This window comes from Nicotiana sylvestris, chromosome 10 (genome assembly GCF_000393655.2).
Source record: "Nicotiana sylvestris chromosome 10, ASM39365v2, whole genome shotgun sequence".
Lineage (NCBI taxonomy): Eukaryota > Viridiplantae > Streptophyta > Magnoliopsida > Solanales > Solanaceae > Nicotiana > Nicotiana sylvestris.
The window spans coordinates 66946197-66957748 of NC_091066.1; the positions used below are offsets into that span (position 1 = coordinate 66946197).

Consider the following 11552-nt stretch of genomic DNA (forward strand, 5'->3'; position numbering starts at 1 on the left):
GCTTCAGCTTATCGAGGATATAACCCTTGGTAGGAGGATATGGAGGTCAAGTATTAGGGTGAAGAGTTAGTAGATAGTCGTGTGTTGTTCTTGTCCATACTAGTATTATTAGTGTTAGTCATGTACTTTTTTTTTTATTTCTATCACTGCCTGTTGTTTCATTTTATTGGGTTTTCTTGTTATCTTGCTGGTGTTATGGTGCTTCTGCTTTTTTATTATCTTTCTTTGAGCCGAGGGTCTATCGAAAACAGTTGTTCTATCTTCTTACGGTGGGGGTAAGGTCTTCATACACACTACTCTTTTCAAACCTCGCTTGTGAGCTTACACTGAATTTATTGTTGTTATTATATTTGGGTATAACTTCGTTGAATAATCAGAGAGCAGAATGATGACATTGATGAGCACTACTGGTGTTAGAAAAAGTCCTATTCCTTTATTTTTTAAAAACTACTATGTGAAATAAAGACATAAGTTTTTTCTTCACATTTATGCTTTCAGTTGTTTCCATTACATGGACAGGAACAAATAAGTAGGAGAAGGATTTTTTTTAAAAAAAAAACATAAGAAGGATAAATATAAGATCCTCAGAAATCTAATTGTAAAATTCTCATCCCTTCTTTCTTCCCTTCAAAGAACCTGCAAAAATCACAAAGCCAAACCATTTATTTAAAAGACTAATTCAATAATTGAAACTAGCCTTTTTAAAATTTTAACTACATTACACACCAGATTTCTCAGATGAAGCTTTCCCCTTCAGAGATGTTTTCAAGAAACCAAAATGTTTCCCCACAGCAGATTTACCCTGAAAGAAAAAAGGGATTGGCATTTGCATAGATTAATGGTCAATGAATAAACCATGACAATAGAAAAGCAAAGAAGGGAAATAGAAATTAAAAATACCTTGGAGTATGTTCCAGAGTAGCCTGCTACTTGCTCCATGTAAGTTGTATCATTATAAAAACCTGTGGTGTCCTGAAAACATAAGTGGCAAAGTTAAGTATCAAAGAAGTAGATTAAATAGAACTTGCCCTTTTCACTAGGAAGAATGAGCTTGTCCATTCTTCATATATGATGTGAGTGTTGAGACATAATATAATTAAGTCACTATGAAAATATTTTCTCTAATACTACAAATTTTTAGATAAGATAGTAACACACACGTTAATACTATGGAGTTAAGGTATTACATCCCCTCCTACATGTAATGCAAGAGGTAAACGCCAATGCCTAACCCGTTGGGCGAGACAAAGTCTTCTTAGTCTTCCGCTTTTTTTGGTGATATCTATAAGAAGGAATACATGTCTCATGGTAAATACCACTACAAGATGGCCTTTAAAAGACAGCACGGTGCACAAAAGAATCTCGTATTCACGTAGGATTCGAGAAAAGGTTGCATCCCAAGAGGGTGTGATGAAGGCGGCTAACAGTGACACAATTATCGATGGGTGATTCCATATAAATCACACAAACACAATTCAACCATTGCTCTAAGGCTCCCGTTAACAAGACGTCTTTTGATAAGGAAAAAAATTTATAAAAAAAGAAATTCAAAGGAGCACTTTTTGGTTTGTAAGACTATTGACGATTGTATGATTGAACTTGCCTTTGGGAAGCTGGAAACTGTAGAACTAGCAGTATCATCAAGACAAAGATTGTGTTGTTTTCCACTCTGCTCTTTTATTTTCCTCTTTTGCTTTGCCATTGTGTATTCAGAAACCAAAGGATAAAAAACATGTCCATTTTCTTCATCCTCATGGAAAAGTGGTGGACCAGATGAAGCATCAGAAACCATAGACAAATCTTCGTCATCCACATTTACTGTTTTTCCCCTACCTCCTATTTCATGAATATTATTTCTCCCCTTAACTCCATTGCATTTATCTGCTGAATATGAGAATTCATCAAAGTACATTGTCCATCCAGATTCACACTCATTAGTGCATTCAGAAGCTGATATGTTCATTCTTTAGACTTTCTTAGCAACAAATTCATCTAAAAAGATTTCAGCTTTTTTTTTTCTTGAAAGTAGAGGCTCTTTTTGAAAAGAAAGGTTGGTGAAAAAGATAGAATTAAAGATTAAAATGGACTGATTCCTCTTTGTTGGTAGTCTACTTATTTATAAGTAGGGAGAGGAGAAGAGTAAAGTATACAATACCAAACTTAGCACTAAGACTAGAACACGAGTTTGTCGTTTGCTTTATCCATTGCCCTTATTGGTTTTTTCTTCAATTTTGTGAAGAATCAAAATTTGCCAGTTGGCTTAGTAATGGGGTAGGCAAATAAAGAGAATAAGTCTTGGCCATTGGCAATTGATATTAGAAATACAGTGTGATTGCAAGAAACAATATGTTCAACAAAATTTTTGCAACATCCAGCTAGTAGGGTGCACAAAAGGAACCGATAAATCGCATCAAACCCATAATTCAAGTCAAAAAGAGAAAAGAAAAATCCGACTATGGTTCCCTTTCAGTTGGTTCGGTGTTGGGGAAAAACTCCGACCATAATTGATTTGGTTTGGTTTTAATTAAAAAAGTCAAACTGCAACCAAACAAATCCGACATTACATGTATAGAAGTTTTAAATATATTTAATATAAAAAGTATTTATTGTAGTGTAATTTATAAATATTTTTTAAACTTTTTCACAGTTTTATCTTTGAACATATTACTTCAAATTTGGACTAATAATTTTTGAATGCTCCAATATGTTTTTTACTCCATCAATGTTAGTGATCAAATAAATCTAGACCAAAATCAAATCAATATTAATGCTAAAGCCATTTAATTCAATTGTACTAGGAATGACCATAGTGTTAGATATCTGTTTTTTAGGTCTTTCATGGTTTAGATAAAATGCATAATTGTTTTTTAATATTTAGTCATATAAATAACAATACTTATTAGTCGTACTTATTTTAGCAACTTTATAATTTTAGATTATGTTCATTTTTATTATGGCTTATTAATAAAAAATTTATGCGATTTTATAATCTTTATTATTGAATATTTTAGTATAATGTCATAAATCATCTCATATTTTATGTTGTTTTCTTGAAAAACACCTTAAATAATTCTGTCTTACTTGGATAAAGAAATATTTGGAGCACAAATTCTATATTTTGTGTTATGAAGACTTTATGGAAAAAAAACCCAACAAACCCGAAAATCTGAAAATCCGAGAAAAACTAAGGTTAAAAAATCTGACTTTTATTGATTTGCTTTGATCTTTAGATTTAATAACCAGACACAACTGATTAGATTTGGTAATTGAAAACCTAATCAACTCGACCTATGTACACCCCTACCAGCCAGCGTACTCTAACTATTTGATTTCACAAATACCACAAGCTAGTTTTGAAGTACTTCTTTCCTCTCCTTTTTTTTTTTACTTTTTTAATATTGAAGATTTGTGATTTTTGGAGTATACATTACCTATATGACATATTTATACACACTAAACTACTCAACTGCAAATAAAGGTCCCAAAGTTGTTTCTCAAGTTGGCAACAACTTGCCACAACCATTGTATTTTTTTCGGAAAAGGCCTAAAAATGCCACTCAACTTAGAGAAATGGCCTATTGATGTCATCCGTTAAAAGCTCGCTCTTTCCATGCCACTACCGTTAAACATTGGCTCATCTATGTCATTATTTGACTAACAACTGAATTTTTTCTTTTTTAAATGTTTATAACTAGTGAATAGACCCACATTTCCACATGTTTTTTCATTATTTGTCCGACTTTACCCCTCCCCTATATTAGTTTTAACCTTGGTTAGGTGCATTTACCCAAACCCAACCCGTTAAAAACAAACCCAAATTATTAACCCAAGGGATACAATGCTGCGAAATAAGAGCAAAATAAGCATTATCTGGGTCATCGAGCAGCGCGTGAGCAAGAAGGCGGCGCGTGGCGGAAATGAGCGTCGGCGATGAGCGTTAAGTTCTCTTCGGATGTATAAATCTATCAGTAAACGCACCGGTTGGAGGTGTGATTTTCACTGTAGGGTCAGCGTGTATGTAGATATTATACAGATGCTGATCGGAAGCATTGAAGAATTTGTGCCATAAGGATTCGAAGTGTAAATCGGAGTTTGTTAGGAACAAAAAGGCAATTTTGGGGCGGCAGATGGAGGCGGAACCTAGACGGAATTTGTTGGAGGGACGTTTATGAGAGGGCTTTCTAAGGAAAGTGGAATCGGCGGCGATGGCTTTGTGAAAAAGGGAAAGATCGTCGAGTAAGCAATTTGGGTTAGGTTGGGTTAATAACAGAGTTGAGTTAATAATTTGGGTTAGGTTGGGTTAATAATTTGGGTATATTTTAACGGATTGGGTTTGGGTAAATACACCTAACCAAGGTTAAAACTAATGTAGGGGAGGGGTAAAGTCGGACAAATAATAAAAAGACGCGTGGAATGTGGGTCTATTCATTAATTATAAACATTTAAAAAAGAAAACATTCAGCCGTTAGTCAAATAATGGCATAGATGGGCCAAATATTTAATGGTAGTGGCATGGAAAGAGCGAGCTTTTAACGGATGGCATCGATAGGTCATTTCTGTAAGTTGAGTGGCATTTTTAGGTCTTTTCCGTATTTTTTTACCATGGATTTAACTTATATACATTAACAATGAAAAAAAAACACTATATGTGTATATTAACCAATTCTAGCAAGTTACTTATTGTATCTTTTAGGTTACTAATATCATAGAAAAGTACTTGTAATTACCTTTGAAAATTCCTTTATAAAAGTTAAAACATTTTCCCACATCCACAACAACAGTGGACATAGAGGTGGCAAAATGGTTAAAACAAAACTGTTATCCACTCATATTATACATTATAAAATGAATTGGATAATGAACTTTTTAAAAACGGGTCGAATATAGATAAGAACCATATTATCCTCTTAGAAAATAGTTAACCAAACGGATAACCAATGGATAACTAATGCGTTTAACTTTTATATTTGTAAAGCCTCAAATTTTGGGTTGCTCAAGTTTGGGAGACTAGGAATTCTCCTATAAGTAATCATATTCAAGAAGCCATGGATAATATGGATATCCATATTATCCGCCGGATAACCCGTTTTTTATTCGTCTCAAAATACGGGTCGGATCGAGTAATTTATCCATTTTTTGAATTACCCGTTTTGACTCACTCATATCCGACCCGACTCGCACGTTTGCCACCCCTAAGTGGACACATTTTAAACGGACTATTTAACATTGTTCTGCTACGACGAATCTCAGTAGATCTCTGACATGCTATAAAAATCCAAATTATGTGCCTCACATGGAATTATGTTCATATTTTCATGGAACAAGAAGTTTAGTACGGAAGACATATGAAAACCCAATTAACAGGATAACAAGATTGAGCAGCATACAACTAGGCAGGAAATTATTTGCAATTACATAAACTACAGTTAGTTCTGCTATAATACCAATTATATATATGACCTTAATTGGATTGCATTTGAAGCCATTCTTGAATTATTATTGCTGACATAACAGGACCATTAAAAACAAAATTTCTTGACTCCATTGGTTTCTTAATTGGCCATAATTGAAGGCTTGGTCTTTGCAGGTTTACCATTTTGTCCAAGTCTGCTTGACTTTGAACATTTCCCAGTAATGCACTAAGCCATAAATGCCAATTCTTGAAAAATAAATGCATATGGCCCATCATTAAGTGACAATAAGACAAGTTATTATTGGGATGTATATCAATCGGATTTAATTCCTATACACTGACAGTGTAAAATTCGTTTACACTATTGGGTAACTTAAAAGGTAATTGTAGGTAATTAGCAATAATATGTGTAGTTAGTAACCTGAACAATAAAACAAATAACCTTGAACAAATACTGTAAAATTTTCATTACATCGTCAGTGGAATAGATTATAACTTAATAAAGTAACAAAGTTACAATAATATAACAAGAAAATGATGATAATGATGATAAAGATGTAGCATACTAACTGCAGGTCTCAGGTGAAACAATCACCATATACATTCAAGAGAGAAATGAAAAAGATGTCAGAATTCTTTATTAGGGCAAACAGTTGCCCATATAAGGCCAAATTTATGGGATGCAAACCATTTAATTGAGTGGTCATGGCATGGCCATGGGGTTCCTTTTTGGTCCCCATGCACTCTGCTGACTTCTTCCCCAACCCACAGCCCCATTTCTCTAATCTATTCGCCACTAGCACTTCAACTCATATCATTTACTCCTCTCTCTTTAACTCGTACTGGTAGTAGGATTTGGACTATTGTAACAGTTAAATGGGCGGATTGTGCTGATTTTGTATGGGTCAAAATGAGCCGAATTAATAAATGGGCGGGTCAATTTGGGTTGAGATGGGCTAGATCAAGTTGAAGTAAAATTCATAGCCCAACCCACCCAACTCTTACCAAGCTTTAATTAATGTGTATTATTTTTTATGAATTGGTTAGATATCAAATATGACTTTTTTCTTTTGTTATTATCATATATAACATATCAAACAAACAAAAAAATTATTTCTGAATAATTTTAGCAAAGTTACTCATGGATCAATTTGGGCTAAAAATCAGTCCAACTTTTAATGGGTTGAAATGGTTGGAAGAATTGAGTTTAATAAATGGACAGATCAATGACCAATCCAACCTTGGGCGGGTCAAATGAGTTTGGGCTTAAATTGTCACCCCTAATATACTACAATTAATTTGAGAAATGCTAAATACCCCACTAAGAGAAGAAAGTCAAGTCAAGTTGAATTTGATAAGAACAATTGAGATATTCTATATAATATATAATGGTAGCTTATAGAGCTAACAAATCCAGGATCAAGAGTCAATTGAATCATAAAGAAATGGTGATTTTATTGTACATGTACATATTAATTTTCTTTTTGTTTATGTATACGAACAGAAAGCAATGAGTTCAATTCAACCATAAAATTCGCCCTAAAGCCAAGCCGGTAGTTTTGCAGCTTTTACACGTTTGTTTTGACCATTAGCAGCAAGAGTAATGGCTAACATCAAGTGTCAGTGCTCATAACTTTTCAAAATCTCAGATCCCTTTGACAAGAATCACCTCTCACAGGTCACAACAGGACATATTAACATCTTTTCCAATCATTACCCAAGTGCCAGATAAAGACAAGCATCAAAGTCCCCATTTATATAGGAAAATATATGCTAATCTTAGTTACTTAAAATTGCTTATACATATGTGCCAAACTTTAGGAAATATCTGTAACTAAGTTAATGGATTTTGTGACAACATTCTAGGATATTTTGTTTCAGCAACAGAAATAAGGATGCTGAGGTGGATGTGCGGGTACACTAGAATAAATAAGATTAGGAATAAAGATATTCAGAAGAAGGTATGCGTGGCTCCCATTGATGATAAGATGCGGGAAGCGAGGCTTAGATGGTTCAGACGCGTAAACTCCTGTAAGGAGGTGTGAGCGGTTGGTTTTGGAGGGCACGAGAAGAGGTAGAGGATGGCCTAAGAATTATTGGGGAGAGGTGATCAGGCAGGACATGGCGATGCTTCAGATTTCCGAGGACATGGATCTTGATAGGAAGCTGTGGAGGTCGAGTATTAAGGTTTTAGGTTAGGAGATAGTTGAGTCTTTCCCTACTTCGTCCCTTTGTGAGACTAGTCTGGCAGGGTTTTTGTCGAAGTTAACTAGTCGTAATGTTGTGTCTTATTACTATTTCGTTCTTCCATAGCGTCGGGTCTATGTACTATCTATCGTTTTTCCTTTGCATCTACTTTCTTATTTTCATGATGTTATTTTTCCTATGTTTTCTATTGGTGGTACTGATATTGTCTCTTTTCGTCTTCTTGAGCCGAGGGTCTTTCGGAAACAACCTCTCTACTTTTTCGGGGTATGGATAAGGTCTGCGTACATACTACCCTCCCCAGACCCCATTAGTAAAATTCTACTGGATTGTTATTATTGTTGTTGTTGTTATACTAGCTACTCATTTCCAAGTAAGTTGTATCACATATTCTTCATATTGGGGTTAATTTCACGAATAGTCATCAAATTTTCAGTTTATTACTTAAAGTCATAAAAACTAAATTTTGTAATGAAAAAGTAACTAACTCGAATAAAGCGACAAAAATGTCGAATGTAAAATAAGAGAAAGCAGCCCAAGTAATTAAATTCAATGACTGTACAATCATTTCAGTTTATCAAACAAGAGACCTTTTAATTTATTCAAATACATGTTCAGGATTTTAAGATGGAAAAGTCTTAAAAAGAGGGTGAATGGGAAATGGAAGGAAAATGAAATTTTTGAGTAAAATTTTAAGTTTTTCTCTCATAAAACATTGTCTCATATTGGAAGAGGAAAAGGATTTTGGTGGGTATATATACAATTGCTCTTCGTGTAGCTCTTAAAGAGTTAAGAAGAAGGCAAGCCTTGCGCCGTCGTCGTCGCTCGCTCGGCTCGGCTTCGGCTTCGATCAATTGATTGATTAATTTTTGGACCAAATTTATTTGTTAATAGTAAATATTAACGTAATATTATCCGTGTTTCTAACAGATATGTTCCAATCCGTGGATTTGTTCCAGCAAGCTAATGCGTCTCCCACCATTGCCAAATGCTTGCTCCATAATAGCAAGTGATTGCTCCATTAGTTAGCAGCCTAGTGCTCCATCCACCATGGCTAAGTGCTCCACTAAATGAGTGGCAGCGGGTCCGTATTTAGCAGCTAACTGCACTATAAATAAATGGTGCAAACAGCTTGTTTAAGACACAGAAAGAAATCGTCCCTCTTCAGTTTACACAACTACTAATATCCTCTTCAGTAAGAACTCAACATCGGCTATAAATTGCATTCCTTCCTCTCAGAATTTCCATTCGACTTCTGAGTTCTCCTCCTTTGTTGTGCATTGTTTTAAAACTACAAACAAAGTAACCGTAAGTATGATTTACTACCGAACTTTGTGTTCGCTAAAACACTGGGGTTTGAAGTACCGCTACAACAGTGTGTAATTCGTTCTATCCTGGGAGGAAATAATCCATAACCTTGGGTACTAGGAGGGGATTAAATTCCTTAAGGAAACACTATGAATTCAGTGGGCTCAAATTAATTACTGTTTCGTTTATATTTACATTTATACGCTAACTTTTTTTTCTCCAGAATTATTATTTACAAATACAGCAAGTAAGAAGACAGGAACCAACAAGCTTAAGGAATTTAAATTTATTTCTGTATTTGTGTTATACTTACTGTTCTGGAGACTAAAACCTTTGTGGTTTTGTCTACTCCCGTTTTGTTGGAGATTAAAATCTACGTGATTTTTTTTTCTCCAAGTTTAAACATTTATTAACCGTTTGTTTGTATCATTCTTTTACAGAAAAAATGGCAAATGACAACGGAAACCGAGCTGTTCCGATGATGACTGCCAACACATCAACAAGCCGAACACCGGCGTTGGCACCGGCAGAAAAACCCAAAAAAAATTCCGGGATTGATTTCAAGCACTGGCAGCAGAAGATGTTCTTCTACTTGACTACGTTATGTCTACAGAAGTTCATCAAGGAAGATGTTCCTGATCTGCCTGATGAAACTCCAGAGAATGAACGCTTTCTCGTGATTGAGGCATGGAAGCATTCTGACTTTTTGTGCAAGAATTATATTCTTAGAGGACTGGAGGATAATCTGTATAATGTCTACAGTAATGTGGAGACGTCAAAAGAACTGTGGACTGCGCTAGAAAAGAAATACAAAACCGAAGATGCCGGGATGAAAAAATTCGTTGCCGCAAAACTTTTGGACTATAAAATGGTAGATAGCAAGTCTGTTACTACCCAAGTCCAGGAATTGCAAGTGATTATTCATGATCTACTTGCTGAAGGTATATATAAAATGAATACTGATGTTGAAAGTAAAAATTTTAGTATTTTTACTAACGGAATTTTCATTGAAGGTCTTGTCATCAATGAAGCATTCCAAGTTGCAGCAATTATTGAGAAGCTGCCTCCTTTGTGGAAGGATTTCAAGAACTACTTGAAACACAAACGAAAAGAGATTTCCCTTGAAGATCTCATTGTTCGGTTGAAAATCGAAGAGGACAATAAAGCAGCTGAAAAGAAAGGTCGTAGAAACTCAAAAATAATGGGAGCAAATATGGTTGAGGCTACTTCTCAAATTAAGAGAAAGAGGAAGCAGGCTTATGGGCCAAGAAATAACCCAAGCAAGAAGCGGTTCAGTAGAAATTGCTACAACTGTGGAAAAGCTGGACACAGATCTGTAGAGTGTCGTGCTCCAAAGAAAGATAAGAAGAAGGGTCAAGCAAACATGGTTGAAAAGCACGAAGATATTGATGACTTGTGTGCTATGTTTTCTGAATGCAACCTGGTAGGAAATCCTAAGGAGTGGCGGATTGATTCTTGAGCCACTCGCCATGTTTGTGCTGTGAGAGAAGCATTTTCTACATATGCTTCTACTGGACCCGAAGAGACACTTTCTATGGGAAATGTTGCTACATCAAAAATTGAAGGATATGGGAAGATATTTCTCAAGATGACTTCTGGCAAGGTCATGACTTTGAACAACGTCCTTCATGTTCCCGAAATTAGGAAGAACTTAGTCTCTACTGGACTTCTTGCAAAGCACAGTTTCAAGTGCGTTTTTGTATCTGACAATGTGGTTATAAGTAAGAATGAAATATTTGTAGGAAAAGGTTACCTTACTGAGGGCCTTTTCAAGTTGAATATAATAGTTGTCGAAACTAATAATAAAACTTCAGCTTGTTCTTACATACTTGAGTCAAATGATTTATGGCATGTACGTTTGGGTCATGTCAATTATAAAACCTTACGGAAAATAATTAACTTGGAAGTATTGCCTAAGTTTGAATGCGGAAAATTTAAATGTCAAATATGTGTGGAATCTAAGTATGTTAAGCATCCTTATAAGTCGGTTGAAAGGAATTCAAATCCCTTAGACTTAATTCACACAGATATTTGTAACATGAAGTCAATACCATCTCGCGGTGGAAAGAAGTATTTCATAACTTTTATTGACGACAGTACTCGATATTGCTATGTTTACTTACTTAATAGTAAAGATGAAGCAATAGACGCATTCAGGCAATATAAAAATGAAGTTGAAACACAACTTAACAAGAAAGTCAAAATGATAAGAAGTGATAGGGGTGGTGAATATGAATCTCCTTTTGAAGAAATATGTCTAGAATATGGAGTTATTCATCAAAAAAAGCCCCTTACATGCCCCAATCCAATGGGATTGCGGAAAGAAAGAATCGTTCATTAAAGGAGATAATGAACGCATTGTTGATAAGTTCTGGTTTGCCACCGAACTTGTGAAGGGAAGCCGTTCTTATGGTTAACCGGATACTAAATCGAGTACCCCATAGCAAAACACAATCCATTCCATATGAAAAATGAAAAGGAAGGAAACCCAACTTGAATTATTTGAATGTGTAGGGGTGTTTGGCAAAAGTGAAAGTTCCTAAACCCAAAAGGGTAAAAATAGGACCAAAAATAGTTGATTGTGTTTTCATAGGATATGCGACCA

General features: G+C 35.0%; 1 protein-coding gene across 1 annotated transcript; it reads right to left on the reverse strand.

The window, feature by feature from the left end:
* Window positions 1-511: 511 nt before the first annotated feature.
* On the reverse strand, window positions 512-2075 carry LOC104218854 (protein SOB FIVE-LIKE 5-like). Its single transcript, XM_009769439.2, has 4 exons — window positions 1604-2075; window positions 901-972; window positions 727-802; window positions 512-636 (listed from the first exon to the last, which is right to left on the reverse strand). The coding sequence occupies exons 1-4, from the start codon at window positions 1961-1963 to the stop codon at window positions 608-610; spliced, it is 537 nt and encodes a 178-aa protein (XP_009767741.1). The 5' UTR covers window positions 1964-2075; the 3' UTR covers window positions 512-607.
* Between the last annotated feature and the right edge of the window lie 9477 nt (window positions 2076-11552).